Below are 22,083 nucleotides of genomic sequence, written 5' to 3'. Positions count from 1 at the left end.
ACATGTGTATGAATGTAGTTAGGAAGCCCTCAGTTTAGAGAAAGTGTGTGATTAGCTGAATGTAGCATGTTGTATAGAGCACTTTGATTAATCTGGGAGAGTCGAAAAAAGGGCTATATAAGAATCAGGCCATTTACTGTCTAAACAGAGTTTTGTCATGTTGCTTTTGCACTATTATGTTCCGGCACATGTTGTTATTACATGGCTTGATTAAGGTACACATTAGGCTGACATCTGGGGCCAGAGCAATCTCAGCTCTGGCAATCTCATGGGCAACTGGCCCATGGCTGCACACAACTGACGGCCAAAGAATGACATCCCTTTGGTGGCCCAGATCAGGTTTGCCAGAGGTAATCCACTCATGGGCCAGCAAAGGACCACCAGTGTGTCTGCAACTGGCCTTGTGCTGGTCCATGTGTGGGCCATCTCTGGCAAACCAGATCTGGGCCACCAAAGGGCCGTCATTCTTTGCGGTATGTGGGCCACGTGTAAGCATATTGTGTGGGCCAGATCCGGGCCATACAAGTTTTGCTATGTGGGATGTTTGCTTATAAGTTCACTGTCACCAGTGGTTCCCAAACTTTTTTTGCTGGGCCCCCCTTTGTTTTACAAGAAAAATGTCCCCCCCTCCCCACGTGCACGCGCGCACGCACGCGCACAAACACATCTTCCAACCACACACACCCATATTTTGCTACATTGCGGTTTATTTCACACCTCAAACATTTAGTAAACAATCAAGCAAATACAAGTAATCTGCAATAAATTACAGGTAGTAATAAAATACACTACTAACTCTTTTAGGCTACGTCCACACCTACACGGGTATTTTTGAAAACGCAGCTGTTTTGTTCACACGTAAACGGCGTTTCGAATCACCGAAAACAGATTTTTTTTAAAACTCCTTTTTTGCGTTTACCTGTGGACGAGGAATACAGAGTTTGTCACGCAACGTCAAAGGTATGTGCCTTTTTTCACGTCACGCTGTGCGCCACGTTATTGTTTACATGAGATGAATTGCAGAATGACAGATGGAGACAAAATACTGTTAATCTGACTATCTTCAGAGGCATCACGGTGTGATTATTTTACGTGTAGTTGTTTTTTCCCTGTGTAATAATATTCAACATTGCTATCAATACATTTTCAAAATGGGTTTAAAAACATAAACAACTGTGGGATACTGTTTGTCCGTGATTTGAAGAGCCCAGCGTTGCTCTCGATGCAGGGAAAAGCGGGGAAAAAAAGAAAAAAAGGGGGAACAAATCGTGGCAGGATCAACCTGATATTATTTGTATCCCACTGTAACTTTACTGTATAAAGAGCTAACATCTCCAAAATGTCAGGAGTAGTTAGTCATTATCAGAAGTGTTTGTGAACTAAAAATCAAGAATGTGGGATACTGTTTGTCCGTGATTTGAAGAGCCCAGCGTTGCTCTCGATGCAGGGAAAAGCAATTCTGCAGGGGAGACCTACCTTGGCACCTGTGCAGGTGAAGCCAAAGGGAAGATTTGCTTCACCATATTTTCTAGTCTTTGGCTTAGAATGAAGTTGGTTTGGAAACATATTCAGCCATGCTTCATCTCCTGCTTTGCGTTTGTGTGGGCGCCCGGTGCTAGCAGTGTCCAAACGTTTTTGTTTTGTTTTCCCCCCTTTTCATCCCGCACCCCCCCCCTGCAATGGCTCTGTGCCCCCCCTGGGGGGAGGGCCCCACACTTTGGGAAGGTCTGTCTTAGTCTGTGTGTCTGGGAGTGTGTTAGTTCCTGTTTTATTTTTACAGTCTTGTTTTTCATGTGTTTTGGGTTAGTTCCTCTGCCCTCCCACCTGTTGCCTGTTCCCTCAGTATCCTTTTGGTGTTTTTATTGTGTCAGTTTCCCCTTGCCTTTTGTTGGGCTCTCTGTGTCCTTTGTTGTAGTTTGTAGTTCTTTAAGAATTGTAGCAGTTTGGCTTGTATTACTTTCCACTGAGTTTCAGTTCAGCAGTAACGCTGTCCTTTATAGTTTAAACTTTCCAGTCTTGGGTTTGGGCCCAACTCCTGCCTGCTACACAGCCAACCTTGACAGGAAGTGTCTTAGTTTTAGAGGCAACAGTATTGGGGTTTCCCTCTTCTTTCCTCCTCTCTTCCCTTTGACACAGTTAAGTTCTGCTGTTTAAACAAAATCAAAGCAGTAATATGTAAGGAATCGACTCTAAATGTTTGGGGTGAGAACTCCGTGAAAATCTGCAGGACAGAGCCAAAGCTTTGGCACCACACTCATAGCTTTGAGCTATCCACCCACACCAATTAGGCACTTGTTCTGATAATGTCTCCCCCTCTCATTCCAAAAGAAATGAACACTCCTAGCAGCAACTATCACAACCGTATCAGGTGCAAAATAAGACACGGTTTTTGTGTCTGTGTGTTAAATATAACACAATTTGGAGTCAGTTGCATGCTTGCAAATCTCTCTTGCGAATCCCATTTATGTGGTTGACTTAAATGTTCTCCTCCCAAAAGTTTGAGCTCTGAAAGGGAAACTACTACAAGTATGCCTCTGTGACTCCTGCAAGGCCAGCCACAAAATTACCAATGTCTATGATTTTCATTGCAAAATTGATTGGAGGTGTGGAACAAAAATCCATAAAACAAAATTGTGAACACCTTGAAAGATGCCTGAGCCTGTCGTTTTTTTTTAATTAATGCAAAAGAAAATATTCAAATTACAAATTCCCCCTCTCCTCTACCATTCTTGATCCAGTCTTGCAAACGGCAACATTAAAACTCTGAAGCAGCAGTTACTTCTCCTCGCAAAGATACCTTTTTCTGAGGGACTTCCAATTTTTTTGATGTATTGAAGAAATGCTGAATGTTCCAGTGTTGTTGGAGACTTACCCGTGCCAGTGTAACCAGGGTACAATGAATCATACTCCCTGCTGTTTTTCCATGACAACGAATGCTCATAAAAATAAAACATTCTAAAGTGAAAATATTTGCCAGCAGCTACTGAGAATTGATGGCTGTTAGTCTGCTTGATTGGGGCATTGGTGTTGGCTCAGCTGACTCAAGTGAAAGAAGAGTGGCTACTTTGCGCTGATGAATTGCTTTCAGACTTTGCTCAATCCCTGTCCCACTGGGTTGGAAAAGAGCAGCATCAGTATGCCAGTGGATGAAGTGAAAGACTTGACTGCACACGCAGGAGAATAAACTTATAGCTCAACATGGTAACGCCAAGCCAGCCGTTCAGCTTGTTTTTGTAGTTATTCGCCATCATTTTTCTCATTTGGCATCTGCCACTCCCAGACTCACCTAGCCATGTCCACCTTCATCAATCAGTGCGCTCCTGTGACAGATTCTCCGCTGACTCTATTTTATGCTTTGTGGATTTCCTGTAAGCATGCTGACATGGGCACAGCCTGTCGGTGGAACCCTTTAGTAAACAACTTCTGTGCATTCATTTCATCTAATGTCATTGTGCTGCACAGCGCTGTTGTTGCTAATGTATTAGCGATGAGAGACTGAAAATGTGGTGGTAGCTGCTATTGGTGCTTCATGTCAACATCTGCAGCATGTTGGCCGTCTGCAGTTTCCATGTATCTGTGCCAAAGTTTACAAAATAATAGTTTATTTTTAGATTTTCTTTCATCTGTTAGTTTATCATTTAGTTTGATGACTGGATATGTAAAACGCTTTGGGGTCCTTAGGGACTAGTAAAGCGCTATATAAATACAGGCCATTTTACCATTTACAAATTCAAGCCTCACACATAGCATCTTTGGGGTTTTTTTTATAATATGCTTTTTTGTTTTTGTGTTCAATATAATTTGATTTTGTACATGCATTTGGGAGTGTTTCTGTTTAAACCTTAGAAGCATCTTCTGCAGCTCCTAAATCCTTTGTTTTACTGCATCAGCTAGTTGTGTATTTGCACTTAGGTAGCTTTTGTTTTAAAGCAGTGTGGCTCTGCAGTGCTGACTGATGATAAGCTGAAGTGAAGCAGAAACTCAGTAAAGGGACATAATGCAAAGAATAATTTACACATGCACACACAGATTCTATGTACATATTTATCAGTTAATATGAGTCCATAAAACATAAAGGATATGGTAACAGTTTTTTTCCCACATACTGTTAACAGTTATCTCATGAGACAGCTGTCGTCACCTTTCCTCTCATATTCACAACAAAAATTGCAGAGTACTCTCTGTCTCTCTCTCATTTTCATTAATATGAGCTTGTTTTTTCAATAACTGCAGGAAATGACTGAACTTATTGAGATTATAGAAAGTTCCACAATACAGCTTTTGAATTTCCAATTGATTTTGCAGCCACATTGGTCACTTTCAAAGACTCACACAGGGGCACCTATGTTTACATTTTTATCCGTGATTTTTACCACTTTGCACATATTGCTTTCAATCTTATAACCTATTAGTTAGGTCTCAGTTCAGACCAGTGAATGATCCTATGGCAACCTCCTGTACGCTTATATGTTTACCACCTGGTAAAAGATTGCTCGAGGTTGCCAGATGCTGCTGGGTAATGGCTACAAAAAAGGTCGAGGAGGGTGTTGCACCAAAATTTTCTTTGCGATTGATTTTGGTCACTAGCTGTTTGCTATGATTGCCCATAGTCAGTATGGAAGAAGCAAAACACAGGCTAACTAACTACAGAGTGGGAACTTCAAAAGGAAGAATGTTCAAAGGTCGCCCTGAGAGGTCAATCGGGCAACTTAAGAAAACACCAGCAAATAGAAAAATGCTGCAAAATTAAAAAAAAAAAAACTTTAAAAAAAAGGTAACAAACATGTTTTTGGGGAGATAATAATGTGATGGAAGAGGTGCAGAGGTGATAAGCTAATAGCACTGTCACGGTGGTTTACAGAGTGGACTCAGGCGTGGAGCTCAGAATAAAGACAGTGCGTTTATTTACAGTGAAGCAAGTAGGGCTGGGTATCGTCACTGATTTCTAGAATCGATTCAATTCCGATTCACAAGGTCCCGAATCGATTCGATCCACGATTCGATTTAATTCGATTTAATTCGATTCGATTCGATTCGATTCACTTCGATTTGAATCTGGGAAATTTTGACAGTCAGAAATATTATAATTCAGATCAGTACATTTACATATTTTTGTATCTATAAAAAGGAAGCTGACACACGCAAGACTTTATCAAAGGTGTGAGCATCACAGCAGAGGCCTTTGTGTCAAAGTAGCTGAGGATAAAGCACAGAAAAACATGAAGGCGATTTTCCTGGCCTGGGATTTTATAAAAATATTCTGCAGTACATCAAAAACGAAAGAAAACCATTAATCAACACATGAACGTTACCTCTGAAGTTACAGCGGTTTTATTAGAGACAGGGCTAAGCGTTTTGCATTTTGCATAATTCTAAAAAGTTTAAATTTGTTCAGTATTGAACGGCAGAAATTAGGTTTTCTTTTCGGAAGTATATAAAACGAAAAAAAAAAAAACCCATCGGCCGACAGCGCTGTAAACAACGGTAGACTTGTGCTTAACAAGCAAGCAAATAATGCAGAAAACAGTACAGAGAGAGAGAGGGGGAGAGCGAGAGAGAGAGCTGTGCATCGTGGTTGAAGCAAAACAGTAAAAGTCAGAGTGAATACATGACAATGTTTATGTGAAGTGTAGTTTGGATCTTCTTTTGCTGCTGGTTCGGTCAATATTGTTTGGAGGGAGATAAAACTAACAGCTTTAGAATCAGCGCATAAAGGGCGTGAACACAAAGCGCGGACCCGCCGACAGATCAGAATCAGCGAGCTGTCGGCTTTCAGCCCCAACCGTGTCCGTGCCGTCAGGTGAGAAAGGCGACATCTCACTGATTCTGATCCGCGGGTTGCGCTGTGTGTTTATGTCTTTGTGGAGAATCCGTGTTCCTGCTCTCATTTACTGTCTTAGCTGTTTGGTGGTTGTTGAAATTTTGTGAGATTTCACCAGAGATTCTGGCATTTCGGGCAAAATAAATTTATATTAAAAAATCGATTCAGGATTTTAATGAATCGATTTTACGTTATCCAAGCCAGAATCGATTTTAATCGATAAATCGATTATAAAAACCCAGCCCTAGAAGCAAGGTTGACAACAGTTCGAATGTGCAATAATGATAGTTAGTGCGTCCTTCTTCCCATGCTTAGACCGTGCGTGGTAGTGAGTGCCCGTCTCTCCTCCAAGTGCTTCCTCGTGCCAGTGAATCCTCCGTCCCAATTCCTGGCTTAGTGCAATACTCCAGTGCTGTCTGTTGCTCCGCCACACCATTAAATAGCCCTGCCCAAGATGGTAGATGATTGGCAGCAGCTGGTGAATTGATTGCAGGTGCAGCAGCTCCGGGCGACAGCACTTCCGGGTCGGAGGTCCCATCCCGTCAGATCCTGACAAGCACACATGTATGTAGAGTATTATATGTTATACATCACCACCCACACAACACAAAGGAAAACATCAGTCATGTTATTGTCTCCCCAAAAAATGCTTCCGTTGTATTTTGTGAGATTTTGTTTTTGTTCTACTTCTATTGTGTTTTATTCAACTTCAGGACAACCTCCGCTCTTGTCCAAAAGTAACAAAAGTTCTGCAGAGAAAAATCACAAATGGTTGACAAGAACGTAAGGTTAGGGCTTCATTTACTATCTCTGTATATTACTTTTACCACCTTGTGGTTTCTATTTACAACAGAGTTAGAAAATAAAGGCAGTGTTTGTTCCGCATATCAGAGACTCTGTTATAGCCATCCTGTTATCATAATTACTGACTGCATCTCACTGATATTTGCATTTATAGTTACTCCTCTCTGCTGACCACTAGTTGCAACAGAAACTGCATAAACTGCTGTCTAAATGCATTAAGTCAAACTGACAAACTTTTAACAGGCCAGTGGCGTCGGCCTTAGCATTCAGCCTCAGATTAATGAGACTTAACACATCAGTCCACTCGCGCACATTATGATTGGAGTGTGTACTTTATAATTACATTATGTGACACCAGGAAATCAGTTTCTTGTCACCAGGTCTTCCGTGAGCAAGGTTTTCTAATTATGTAAGATAGCACCTCCGCTTCCTTCGGCAGTTCACACCACAGGGCTTGCGGATGAGATTGATTATAGTGTGGAACCAGCAATTCCATTTGCCATGCAGTCAGACAAGCAAACAGATTGGCTTTGGTGTAGTTCACAGTCATGCTGCTCCAAGTGAATAAAGCCCCTATTAGACAAGCATAATGCACACTATTTTCATCTGCTGACATACCCAAGTGCATGAGTGTTTAGGCACACACAGGTACATGCACACAGATTGGCACTCTCAGACAGGGAATATATGGCACTGAAAAAGGCTGTGATGGCTGTCTAGTTTCTCTGCTAATTAATGTCAAAGCAACCATCAAATTAGCAAGAAATTGTGTTTTTATCATGTTGAAAATACCAAATAAGTGTTGAATTAAAAACTGTTATTTATGTGGATTTGAAAAAAGAAAATTGCAGGAGGACTGAGGCTGCTGTCATGACAAAATTACTTATTCATACTCACTGAACTTATATGTGTGTATGCATGTGCACATACTGCATGGCTGTATGATGATACTAAGCACAATCTATTGACATGACTGACCTTGACCATGCTTGCATGTCACAATGAAAACAGAAAAAAAATCTTTTAAATCACCCTCCTCAGTCTTTTTGGCCTCTCACTGTGAAGAGATGGCAAACTGTGCAAACCCATTAGGCTGAAAGGCAGCTGAATGGAGGTGCTGAGAGAGGGCAGTCCTTTGCATTTTCCAATTGGGAGGTCTATGACCTTCCCATTTACTGTTCTGCACTTCTTATATAAGTTGAGCACTTTATTTGAATTACACTCTCTGGTTGAGTTGTGTGATTTCAGTTTTAATGAGACACGGGATACTTAGTTTGGTATTTTATAGCAAGTCATACATAAACCAGTTACTCAAAACTGCTATAATAAAGTAAAAGAAACGAAACGAATCAATGTCCCTTAGAAGATTGTGAATGGCTAGTGTGCTGCTTTTTTATGGTATGTTTCTGAAAAGCATCCAAGTGTACCACCTTAGTTGATTCAGTCATAAAGCCCTATACAAACTGGCATTAATGCATAGCCTGTTTGTGTGTGTTGCTGTGTTTTCAGGGAAAACAAATGCAATCCACCCTGAAAACACATAGGGGTGGGATAAGGTGGATCAGCCATTCAAGCATAATAAAACAGGTAAAACCCTTACAAGGTTTTTCATGGAGAGGTCACTCCCACTCTGTACAGGAAGAGGCCTGTATGCAAAGAATAATCTACAGTCCAAGCTTGAGCAGTCTTTGTGCAGAAATGCTTAAACTCTTGCTAGTTTCCAGTAGGGCTGCCACGATTAGTCGACTAGTCACGATTACGTCGACTATCAAAATCGTTGACGACTAATTTAATAGTCGACGCGTCGTTTGAAGCTTTGTAAGATCCCAAAAGACGCAGGAATAAGTGGTAGGATTTAAGAGTGTAATAACGGACGTCAAATGGATAAGCGGAAGCGAATGGATGGATGAATAAACGTCAAGCAGACAACTGATTATCAGAAGTGTGAGATGCTCGAGAATATACTCCGGTGTCCTGTTATCTTTTAGATAGCAAGGAGCAGACGGCTGAGTTTATCAAACTTCACCTAAACAATCTCCAAATTTCATTAAAATTTTATAAACTATCATCTTGTCTTTATTTTGAGTTAGCACATACCTTAAACACTTAAAGCTGTAAGCTAATGATAGTTATATAGGAGCAGATGCATGCTAGTGCAATAAGCCGTACATTTTACGTCCAATCGATGCATGATCTGGTTAGTCGACTAATCGCAAAAATAATCGGTGACTAGTCGACTATCAAAATAATCGTTTGTGGCCGCCCTAGTTTTCAGATATAAAAGAACAAAATAACTTAAATGATCCTGACTGGATATAAACACTTAAACATTTGACACAGAATTGAGTTTATTTCCATCGTACGTTACACAGGGTCAGTTTACAACAAATGTTGTCTATCTTTAATATTAGCAAGACAACTCCAACAGTCATCAAATCCTCTATGGTCAAACGCTTGAAGTGAAGAACTTCATCATAACAACTAGCGACCTCCACAAGGGCCAGGCTCAGGCAGGAGGGCTCATCTGCCACAACCAGTTTGGGGATGAGGCGAAACAGAAGAGAAAAGGAAAGCACTGAGAGATCACAAGCAACAGCCATGTGAACAATGATTTAGAGAGCCACTTTTTTCCCTGAATAACTCAAGCATATGCTATTTGATGTAAGTTGAAGTATATAAATATGAAATGAATGGATGTGCAGCCGACAAATCTGCAGCAGCTGCGTGATGCTGTCATCGCAATATGGACCAAAATCTCTGAGGAGTGATTCCAGGACCTTGCTGAATCTATTACATGAGGAATTAACACTTCTAAAGTAAACAAAAGCTCTGTACAAGCAAGGTGTGCCTAACAAAGTGTCTGGTGACTACTGCCAAAAGAAAAGGCCCGAAGGACCCCAAATATAAACAGGACCAGTATGTACTTTCATGCTTTCACTTTCTATTGTGTAGCTCCATCAGTTTTGTGATCTGCTGAGCCTAAAAGAATTACTTTGTCATTACTAACACAGTTTGTTTCTATGAAATGCTGTAGACACAGCATTAATTCTTTGCCCTAAAGGTGATTTTTCTATCTCATTAAGCAGAGGGTATCTGCCCTACATAATAATAACTGCTGAGAACACATATGTGGAATGGTTGCCAACATGAAAATAGATTATGATGTTCTTATCCTTGCTTCCATTTGAATAAAAGTCATGTTAAATCACTGTAGAGTATCTGGACTCTTTAAAACCCTATTATTTGATCAAAGGCCAAGTCACACTGAACCCTCCCCACCCGCCCCACGCATCCCTCCGATAATAGATTCTCTTCCAATCAAAGTTGGTGAGCACTTTACCATTAATTGCCTCATATAGAAGGAGAAGCCCTAGTTTATTTGATCTGTATTTAGCACTCACCCTGATGGAAAGGGAGATGCACCCATTGAGTTAATAGAGAAGCAAGCAGATCCTTCAATAAGATAATGAATTTTTTACCCTTGACTGCCACTTTCCAGTAACACATTGAGCTTCTGTATGTGTTGTTGCAAAGCCAGGAAACTGCTGCAAGTAAACTTCTGAACATGTAAACATTTCTACTTTGCTTCGAATCACATTTGCAGGATAGATAAATCCAGCCTCTAAAAGCAGGACTCATAAGGACAGAACGTTTAATGACAACAGTGACATTATAACAGAGAGACGTGGGTCGAAAAGAATCCAGACAGGAAATATATTCTGTAAAGATGATGCTTGTATCACCCTTAGCTGTTTTCCTAGGGTACTGTACTCTTAACAGTGTTCTTAAGGTCTTATCATTGTGTAATTTTTCACATGTGTAGAAATAGAAATAAGAGGGGGAAATGCTCCTATACCTTATTCTGGGATAAAGAGGACAAAGATTTGATTCGAACACCAAAGTTAAAGTGATTCATTCAAATAAGAAGTGAGATGGCCACCAAGGGGTGTGACCAAGGTGGCTGCTGGGTAGCAAGACTCACTTCTACAATATTGCCTTGCTTCATTCAATCTGTCTTTTAGTTTGTTTATATGACTTATAAGATTAGCAGAGTTTATGTAGTTCAAGCAAATTAGTTTCTCCGTTGATGTTGACGGTGTAACAATTAAAATCAGCGTGAGAAGTTAATTAAGGGATGACATCTGAGGGGTGTTTAAAAAACAAAAAAAAAACCCTCACTGGATCATAGCCTGCTGCTGTGTGCCGGTACTGCAGAGGAATTTTTTTGTTTGTTGTTGCCTATTTTTAACTGAAGCGCTCTTTCACAGTCCAGATGCCACCATGCCTCAGCATACCTTCTGGCAACTCATTGATTGGTTTCAATGGATCAAACTCCAGCCCGTGTTTTCGCTGCGTGAAAACAGCCCTGCTTGTTTGCCAGCTGTCATGTATTGACCACGGTAAAATGTCAATTCCTCCGGGACCAGAACCTGCCAGAATTACTGATTTTACTTACTTCTGTGGGTAGCTTTCATTGTGCATTTAACTAAAATACTAATATTGTATTGGCATTTATATTTTTTCTTGCAGCTTTGGGGTGATATTTCTTTCTTGTTTTTTTCTTAAATGAGAAAAGTGCCCACTAAAGAAACAACAATTAGTGTGGCTTTTTACACACACACACAGATCTGCAAATTAAACTGGGGAAATATACAGTTATTGAGATGCTGACACAGATAGCAAACAATAATTGAACGTATGTAAAATTAATGTTATACTCTCAACCTACATGTCACTGAATCATCATTGAATTCTGATATTGGTTCTTGATCATTTTTGCACCCTCAGTTAATACTGAAACAATGTGGACGTCACTACTAAAGATCAAGAGGACATAAGTGTTGTTTCAACTGATGTAAAAAAAAATTACTTCCACTACTTCAGAATAATGAAATTTACTTATCTTATAATAAATGGTGTAATGATGTTGAGTGAAACATTTTTAAGTGTACTATTAAACTCTAACATATAAACACCAGACAACTTAACATCAGTTAAGTTTATTTAATTTATTAAATCAAGATTAGTTTACAATAATTTTTGATGAATTCACTCCTACTGAATGATGTCCTGCCTCCACTTGCTGAGTGACTCCATGTACAAAAACAAAACAAAACCAAAAACTGAAAATAGGATATGAAAAAAATAAGGAAAAAGCAGACTTTGTTCAGAGGTTTTCATATATATCTCTCTCTTTCTAGAATTCATCCTAGCTAGCATAATCTGCGTAAGTTGTCAGTTACGTTAGCAAGCTAACTTCGGTTATTGACATTTTGAAGTGCCTAATAATGACCATGGTGACAGTTACACATCTGCAATATGTGTCACTGTACTCAGTGTTTGACGAAATATGAAATATAATTGGTTAAAATACATTTGGCACCTTTAAAATATTAAAAAATAAGTAAATGCTTACCTGATGCAGAGGAGATCTCTGGGGTGCAGTGATGTCGACTAATACAGGATTGTCTCCTGTATCATAGATTTTTAAATATCATCTAATAGTGGACAGATGGGCTGCAATACTTTCATTTCCCAGTCAGCCATATTGACAGCTGTCATGATTTTTCATCTATAAATAAATCGTATTTTAATATAAATTCCTGGTCAACCATAGATCAGTGACTTTCTAATGGTGGTCAGACGGGATGTACCACATTGCGAGGGGTGTGATGGAACAGTTCAATTGATAATAGCTTTTCAATTTCCCAGACATCTATGAATCCATAACTTTTCACTTGGTCAACTATAACTAGATCATCAATTATAAACAACGACAATTATAAGCTATATAGTTTATGTCTTGCATATTTCCACAACTGTATCCATAATCACATAATTTGTATGCTACTGTTGTATATAGTAAATAAATGGTAAATGGCCTGCATTTGTATAGCGCTTTTCTAGTCCCTAAGGACCCCAAAGCGCTTAACACTACATTCAGTCATTCACCCATTCACACACGCATTCACACACTGGCGATGGCAAGCTACATTGTAGCCACAGCTGCCCTGGGGCACACTGACAGAGGCGAGGCTGCCGGACACTGGCGCCACCGGGCCCTCTGACCACCACCAGTAGGCAAACATGGGGTTAGTATCTTGCCCAAGGATATTTGGCATGCAGCCAGGAGGCAGCCTGGGATCGAACCACTGACCTTCTGATTAGTGGCTGACCTGCTCTGCCACCTGAGCTACAGCCACCCACTCATAGTGTATTATCTTACTTTTTTTGTTGTACTTATTTGTATTTTTGTATTTCCTTCTGATATCTGTACCTACGCTGAGGTAGCGCAAAAAATTTCCCCGTCGTGGGATCAATAAAGTCTTATCTTATCTTATCTTAGAAAAACATAATCAACCTAATCAAACTGAATCAATGTTATTCCAATGTCATTACTATTACACTGACAAGTTTCATCAGTATTTCAACATTGATTCAAAATTTATTTAACATGGCCGGATAAAGCAATTACTGCGCAGTTAGTGAGTCCATATAATCAAGGGGGTTTTTTTTAGAATGAATCCTGCTGTTCATACTTTATTCTACACTCCAAAAACCAAGTCTTTGCCCTCATAAACAGGAAGAAATCATTTTGAGTAAAATCTAGCTGAAATATATAAAATCAAAGGTTTATTTGTCTAATAACTAATTAATTATTAAGAAAATATGCTTAGTATAAGCTGAATGCATACCAATCAATTAAATGTTTTAAATGTTTTACACTTATGGAAAAAAATTAACTGGAAAATGCAATTAAATTACTTAAAGTTGGCAGTGTCCTGCCACAATCATACAATGCTTGTTTGTTTGTTTTAGTTTTGTTATCCTTCATAACATCTTTAATATGTTCTGTCAACATGCATGTTGGGTTTTTGGTTTTTTTGTCATTTATTATGACCCCCATATTCCATAATAGCCTGCATACTGTATCTGAGAGGAAACTGGCCTCCTGTTTTCTGGCTTTAGAAGAGCCCGTGACAGGAGACTAACCGGTCAAATATTGTTTCAAGCCAGTTTCAATTGAGTAGTATCCACACAGGAAGCAAGGCATGCTGCCGGTTTAAGCAAAAGTGTTTCACCTGGAAGAGCAAGCACTGAATCCAATGTGACGATAAAAGTCAGCACCGATACATTTTTAGCTGTATAAAGACTGTGCTTGTGTGATGGGGGTTGTTAGGACAGAGAGGAGAGAGCTAATGAAAGATTTTTGGAACAGAGTCCTTTTTTTCTCTACACAATTAAATCCAGGAAAAGTTCTCTATACTTCCATCCAGCCATCCATTTTCGTCTGCTTATCCAGTTCAGGGTTGGAACTTATCCCAGCAAAAGTTGGTATACACCATGGACAGGTTTCCAGTGTATTGCTGGGCTAATGCAAAGACAGACAGCCTTTCCCACTCACGCTTTAGAATTTCCAGTTAACCTAACCCATTCATATCTTTGGAGCTGGTGAGAACCCACACAAGCGCAAGAACATGCAAACACAGCCCCAGCTGTCTGGTTGATTCAAACCCAAGACCTGTGAGCTGCACCATCATACCGCTCTTGAAGGCATCTTATTCTTGATTTTACAATAGTGTCTAAATAATATGATATTAAGCTGGAAATAATCAAGAAGTAGTCTATTGGGTAAGCAAACATGTCCTTTGTTCACAGCTTTAAAAGCCAGAGGTGAGTGCAACCTCAGATGACCTTCCACAGCTACTCTCTGCTTGTTCACAGAGCATTCAGTGGGCTGTAGATATTGACTTGCTGTGACTTGGCGCTGTGATGGTATCAGATGAGTGGGTATGTCTCATCTTTGCGAGTCAGAGCTAGCTGATGTTTATTCAGCTGTGTGATCCGTAGGGAAAAGGTCACTTCAAACATGTTTCAGCTTTGCATGCACGTCTGATCATTTAATTCTGATAAGATGAGACACGCAACCCACGGTTTTCCTCTATATTGGACAGCCTACAGCACATTTCCTTTCAGCCATGTTGTACTTAATTGTATTTTTTTTGTGCCTTATTAATTTCACACTTTTCCGGGTTGGTTGCTTTTATCTCCTGCCTGCGCTTTAACTGCAGATGTAATCGATTTAACTTAAGAACCTTTGTGCTAGCCCAGTGTAATTACAGTAATTACAAAGCCTGCTTTCAGACATCTGCTGCACACTTTATTAGGTTTTACTTTCCTGACTGTAGACTTTTGGAGGTGTCTTGCATTTCATATAAATATTTGTTGACGTAATTGAGTCGAAAGCTGATTAAGTTGTCAATATATAATTTCAAAATTGTTGCAGTTTTGTAATGAATAGGCACTTGACTGATTGTTGATATATTGCTGACTTGTCAGGGTTCTAACGAGCATTGATCCAGCATAGAGTCAGTGGATCAAGCCACACAATTTCACGAAAAAAGCCCATTAATGGTTGGACTGATAATCAGAAATAAGAGACAGAATGAGAAGCCGTGTGCCATTCTGTTTCTCTCCTTTCTGACAACACAGTAAACAGATGATGTTTGCTGCACCTGCATAATTGCTCATCATGACAGTGTGACACCTGTGCCATTTAAGGTCACGGAGTAAGTTCATAATGTTGTTCCCAAAAAGAAAAAAATCGGAGCATGCACACAAATGTGCCACTCCTTAGTTATGATGTGCTGTGCAATGATTTATAATAACCATCTGCAGCCTTATTGTGGTGGAATTACATTATTTTTTCTGCATAAAAATGAGAAGAAAGCACCATCTATATCCAATCCCTTTATAATTGGCTTAGCTAAGCCATATACAAGACAGGAATCAGTTCCTCTGATTATAATGCGACTACACTGCAACAAATATTGCATAGAGAATGCACATAAATCATTTTGGAGAACAACATGCTGTCTTGTCATTCTTTAGTGTTCTTGTGACAAACTGATTTAATTTTGTAGACCTACACGGCGTACATAGCGTCTTTGGAAAGCTGCTGCAGTGACTGGGGTTTTAAGTGTCTGGCATGCCTTTACAGACGCTGAACAACCGAGGATGACTTTTAGGTTTTGTGCTGCTCTTTAAAATGCCTTTGAATAGGTGAAAGAATTTAAAGCTTTTAAGATTTCAGGGTTTTACCATACAGATCCATTATTTACATTATGTAGCACTTCACCTTTTTGGAAATATTAAATACCCCGCCCCTACTCTACAAGCTGCTTGGAAAAGTGTATAGAGTTATTAAGGATAATGCTGTGTCATTGGAGGTACTCAAGAATAATGGAGAAAGGTGAGGAGAAAGTCAAATAAGCACTGGTCCTAATAAGCCTGTGCGCCTTGGGAGCTGCTTTCTGTAGACTAGACTTTTTATTGAAGAAAGGGGAAAAAGTGTCTTTTTAAATTCCTAAACTCAATGGCAAAAAGGCCATCTTCACTCTCCTTCATTTGGGAAATATTTCACTTACCAGTGAGAATAAATGTGTTTTATTTTGGGGGATTTTCTCTCAGTCTCACAACAACACAATGGCTTTTTCCATTTTCCTCAGCTGCCATCCTTGATGACCCTATGGAGTGCAGCAGAGGAGAGCGTCTGGCTATCACGCTGGCCAAAGACAGCATCAACAGGAGCAGTAACCGCTCCATCACTGGCAAGCTGGAGGTGGACATCTTTGAACTGCTGAGAGACAGCGAATATGAGATGGGGGAAACAAGTAAGTAGCACAGGAAAGAAAAGCAAGTGATTGTGTGTGTGAGTTTGTTGGCTAACATGTTTATTCATGCAAAGAAAAAGAGCCTCTCCTGCTCTTTCTGCAAGTAGTTTCTCATAACATATTTTAATAGATGTTCTATTTTTTTTATATGGTTGCTCGCTTTTGTAGAGATGACCTTGAAAGGTTTTTCCGATTGTGATGTCACCGCGGGCCCATCACCATTTATACTCCCTGTACTCCTGCATTCTAGTCCTGAACAATAGGCTCAGAAAATAAACCTCCACCATCAACGCTTTGATAGAAGCATCAGTTGAAAGAGGAATCAACAAATTCACTGAGATTTAATTGTTTTTTTTTTCTCCAGAAAGTCTCATCTTTTCAAGCTGTTCCAAGATCTCTTTCTTAAAAATCTTGGGATTTCTGAGAAATGGTGATAAAGATTGCCACAATCATACATTTACGTCTACGCATCAGCCATTAGCCCCAAGTTATAAAAATGGAAATGTGCACAAAAAGACAGAACACGTCACTTTTGGCCTAAACCACCAGGTGCAGTGGACATTCTAATCCAGGTGTTGTTGAGCTTTTATTAAGTAGGCCAGACCATCATGGGATTCCCACTAATTTGTTACCTAGATGTGACAAATGCATCACTGAGAGTGACTCTATTAACTTAAGCCAGAGTAGCTATTTGCTATCAGTGGTATCAGCACTTACCCACAGCATTTTTGTACTGTCTGGTGACTTGTAGCATCACACCTCAATGTTTATTGGTTTGTTTGTTTTAAAATTTTTAATTAAAACACCCCAAATCAATACAGCGCAGTGTGTCTCTGCAAAAAGAGCAGCCATTGATTTTCAATATGACACATTCCTACTTTCCCAAATGCAAGAGCTTCAGTGGCGCCTGCCTAATACATGGAAACAGCACTTTAGTTACCACAACCACAACAAACTGTTTTACTTTCTCTGCCCGGGCTAAGACAAACCTCACAGTGTGGTTCCTTTAGTGTGCTTGCGTGCGTGCATGTGTCCCCGTGTGTTTGTGTTTGTGCGTGTGGGTATATGTAAAGCAACGTGTGTAGCTGTGCACAAGCTGGATTTTGTGTATACTGTGCAAATGTTTAGTGTGTGAAAATGTGAGTGTGTAATTAGAGCCAGGATTTGGATTAGGGACGGATCAGCGGCCGCGGATAGATGAAAATATCACAGAGTGAGAATTACCTGGGAAGAAAAGTCAGATTCCACCATCAATGAGTCCTTTCCTGGCTGTTCAGTATGGACATAGTCTGATTGCTGCATAACATCCACATACTGTAAGATTCTATCATGCACAGATTTTCTGTTCTATATAATAATGTGCGACATCTATATGACAACCTTTATTCTTGAACACATCCTGAATTTACTCTCTTTAAGTAGTCTTCAGGAAAGATCTCTAGGTTTCTTGAAGTCATTTAAAGCTCTTCTTTAAATGTTGAGGCCTTTTATTCTGTTCTCTGTCAAGATGACCCCACACTGTTTCAATAAAGTTAAGGTTCAGCCTCTAGGGAGGCCAATCCATGAATGATGGTGTTCCATTGTTTGGGATCATTGTCATGCTGAAAAAGGTGGCATTGATTTGTGAATTCAAATCTGAAGGTATTTTTCCGCTATCATGATTTTATCAATTTTAACATGATCCCCAACACCACTGGCCGAAATGCAGCTCTTTACCATGACAGAGCCTCCATCATGTTTTACAGCCACCTCCAACAGGTTTTCTGGGGGAACACCAAGGCGCTCTCGGGCCAGCCAAGAGATATAATCTCTCCAGTGTGTCCTGGGTCTGCCCCAGGGCCTCCTCCCAGGGGGACGTTCTCAGAACACCTCACCTAGAGGCGCCTAGGAGGCATTGTCAGATGCCTGAACCACCTTAACTGGCTCCTGTGGAGGAGCAGCGGCTCTACTCTGACCCCATCCCAGATGGCTGAACTCCTCACCCTATCTCTCAGGGAGAGGCCAGCCGCCCATCAGAGAAAACTAATTTCTGCCACTTGTATCCGCAGTCTCGTTCTTTCGGTAACTACCTAAAGTTCGTGCACATCCGCTTTGTGTAGGGACGTGGGAAAGAGTAAACCAGTAAATCAAGAGCTTTGCTTTTACGCTTCGCTCTTTTGTCACCACGATGGACTGATACATTGTCCGCATCGCTGCAGCTGCAACACCAATCCATTAGTCGATCTCCCGCTCCCAACTTCCCTCACTTGTGAACAAGACTGCGAGATATTTAAACTCTTCCACTTGGGGCAGTATTTCTTACCTGACCCGGAGTGCGTATTACACCCTTTTCCAGCTGAGGGCCATGGCCTCAGACTCGGAGGTGCTAATTCTCATTCCCGCCGCTTCACACTCAGCTGCAAACTGCTCCAGTGTGAGCTGAAGGCCATGACCCAATAAACCAAAAATTTCAGCCGAAGAGCCCTATCTCCTGAGTCTTAACTGGATTTTTTCCCTATTTCTTAAGGACATGAGTTTACAGGGTTATACTAACTTGTATTGATTAGTGAAAAACAATGTTAAATAGTGATAATGGCCTAAAGATGATCTTATGATCTGAGCCACAAAGAAACTCGAGGGACATGCATAATTATGGAAATCTTGTGAACAAGTATTTCTGGAGATGCATATAGATGTTTATGTAAATAGTTATTATCAAGGAGAAAAAGAACACTTGTGTTTATGGCAGTTATAAGGTGAATCCAATTTTTTCACCTTCACCCTCAGAAAAAAAGAGTGTGGCACATTCCTCCTTGTTGAATAAGAGTAGTCTCACTGGCTTTTAGGCTTGTGAAGATGAAAATCTTCATAGCAGAGGTCCCCAGTGTCATGGACTGAGTCAGACTGCCATCAGAAAGGGGCTGTGCTGAGTTTGACATCTTGTGACCAAATAAAGCAGGGGTGGGTAATTAATTTTCCCCAAAGGCCACATGACAAACTGGGACTGTTGTATAAATAAAATGAATACCAAGCAGAACCGAGTGCAGCTTCATATTAATTTGATCACTTAATAATCTTTTTGTTGCGGTCCTTCACAACAGCCCAAGTTTCTCATGAGGCCTTTGAGGAAAATTAATTGTGGTAATGAGTGTGGAAAGGAACAGACTGTGGTAGTCAGTGACTACCTGAACTCCAGCGCTGTACTTTCATTGGACTTTGTCTGCGGCTACATTTTCAATTATGGCTTGTTGTAGCATCTTGTTGGTTTTTTTTGACTCCCTGAATGTGGGATACTCAGATTCTCTAGCTGGATCTGAAAGCACAGAAAGATCCCATGTACGCTATACTGCCAGTATTTACTCACCTATCCAAATCATTGGCATTGCATTCAGGTGTTCCAGTCATGTCTATGGCCACAGGTGTATAAAATCAAGCACCAAGGCATGCAGACTGCTTCTATATTTGTGAGAGAACGAGTCGCTCTCAGCAGCTCAGTGAATCCCAAGCATGGTACCGTAATAGGATGTCACCTGTGCAACAAGTCCAGTCAGAAATTTCCTGACTACTAAACATTCCACAGTCAGCTGTTAGTGGTATTATAACAAAGTGGAAGTGACTGCGAACAACCGCAACTCAGCCATTAAAGGGTAGGCAATGTAAAATCACAGAGCGGCAGATGCTGAGGCGCATAGTGTTCTTAGCTCGAGAACAGTGTGTAAATTGATTTTTCAGGAGTTGTGCTCGGCCCTTATTTCCAGTGAAAGGAACTCTTAACGCTTCAGTATACTGAGACATTTTGGACAATTTCATGCCCCCAACTTTGCAAGAACAGGTTGGGGATGACCCCTTCCTGTTCCAACATGACTGCACACCAGTGTATGATGCAAGGCCTATAAAGACATGGATGAGTAAGTTTGGTGTGGAAGAACGTGAGTGGCCTGCACAGAGTTCTGACCTCAACCTGGCAGAACGCCTTTGGGATGAATTAGAGAGTAGACTGCAAGCCAGGCCTTCTCATACAACATCATTTTTTGACATCACAGGCACTCTTCTGTAAGAATGGTCATAAATTCCCATAAACACACTCCTAAACCTCGTGGAAAGCCTTCCCAGTAAAGCTGAAGCTCTTACAGCTGCAAAGTGGCATCATTTTAAATCCTATGGATGGATGGATGGATGTCACTCAGGTCTATATGCATGTGAAGCCAGACGAGCGAATACTAGTGGCAATATATTGTACCTCATTAGTTATCCATCAACTTTTAATAGCAGTAAAAGCACAACTGAAGAGTAGTGTGCTAATTCTGCTGCGTGATAGCCTATAAATGCTGTTTACAGGAAATTGTTTGATTTGGGCCATGCGTAACATTTTGGGTTTGTTTTTTTTAAAGCAGATTTCACTCTATTGACCTTTTCATCCAGAGCTACATCCATTTTTAGGAATTAACCTATGTAAAGTGCTTTTACATATATTTACATAAACCTATATAATTGTTTAGTTTAAGCAATGTTTTTGAATCCTTTTAATTTAGACCTAATATAGTAAAAGAACTGAATCCCACACGGTGTTTTTTTTTCCCAAAAAAAAGTGTAACTGTCCAAATACTTTCAATATGGCTCACATATTTACACACAGAAAAAGCTCGCCGTGCACAAAGAGAGCAAATGAAAGTGTCACCAGGGCCGGGAGCATTCTGGCTTGCAGTCAAATCATTCAGCTTTATAATTCAGTGAAGCCATTACAGACAGGTGCAAACAAAAGTGTGGGCGTGGATGCGTTAGTGTGTGCACTGTATACATGTGTGTTGTTTTTTTTTCATGTGAGATGCCAGTGTATTCATGTCTTACAAGCCCCATGGGTGACTAGCGGATTACTTATTAATCATTCGATTCACTGCCTCTCGATGCACCGCACGGGCCTGGAAATGTTTCCCCTTTGCCTATTTTACACTGGTGGCTGGTTAATGCTCAGCAATTCCCCAATAACAGCCACCAAATTACCAACACCCACACACACACACTTTGGTGCACACATGCTCAAACAATAATAGTGCTTCAGTATGTGTGTCTTCTTTACACCCTGGACTGCAGTGTGTTAATTACAAGCCAGGGATTATAAACACATAAGAAACGGCATTCTTTCCCAGTATGGGAGATTAAAGCATATGGCCCGTGCACATGGCAAAGGAAAGAAAGTCACTTTTACTGAAATGTTTCTGTTTACAGATATGTTTTAAAGCCCAAAGGTACCGCTGTTAAATCAAGTGTGTGTGTGTGTGTGTGTGTGTGTGTGTGTGTGTGTGTGTGTGTGTGTGTGTGTGTGTGTGTGTGCGTGCGTGCGTGCGTGTGTGTGTGCGTGCGTGTCACCTTTGGGGATATTATTGCATTCATGTGCAAATTATCAAATACCAGATTTTTTATTTTCACCCTCCAGATATTGCTGCTTGTCACATTTCCCAATGTCTGCTTTTCACCGACTCCCACTCTGTTTATCCGTCATTGTCTTCTTTCTTTTTTACTGCATATCTTTCCGTCTTTATACTTGAGAGTTGATCATATTAATATCCCCAACAAGTAAAACATCCAAAGGCAGATAGAGTGTAGCATCTGCCCTTGTGCATATTTCCCTTATACTTGTAGTTTCTGGTTCCCTTGAGACAGGAGAAATGCTGGTGCAGGCTGCTATCTGTTCAGTGATCATATGGATCCATTAACATTAGCCTGAAAAAAAAAAGCCTGATCTAACACCAACTGCCTTACTTTACTTTATTTATCTCTGTTACCTCTAATTGCCCCTGCTTCTCT

General features: G+C 40.4%; 1 protein-coding gene across 2 annotated transcripts in view; it reads left to right on the top strand.

Moving 5' to 3' along the window:
• The window catches only part of grik4 (glutamate receptor, ionotropic, kainate 4), a 339,306-nt gene that overhangs the window by 191,453 nt on the left and 125,770 nt on the right, over window positions 1-22,083 (top strand). For both annotated transcript variants that reach the window (XM_035909771.2, XM_006795461.3), the window contains exon 4: window positions 16,135-16,299. In XM_035909771.2, coding sequence (XP_035765664.1) covers window positions 16,135-16,299 — 165 coding nt within the window. The remainder of the gene's footprint in view (window positions 1-16,134; window positions 16,300-22,083) is intronic.

The sequence above is a fragment of the Neolamprologus brichardi genome, chromosome 14 (genome assembly GCF_056152115.1).
Source record: "Neolamprologus brichardi isolate AB-2024 chromosome 14, ASM5615211v1, whole genome shotgun sequence".
Classification (NCBI taxonomy): Eukaryota; Metazoa; Chordata; class Actinopteri; order Cichliformes; family Cichlidae; genus Neolamprologus; species Neolamprologus brichardi.
Note: the sequence above shows the minus strand (reverse complement) of the source record. Positions and strands in the feature narration are given on the sequence as shown.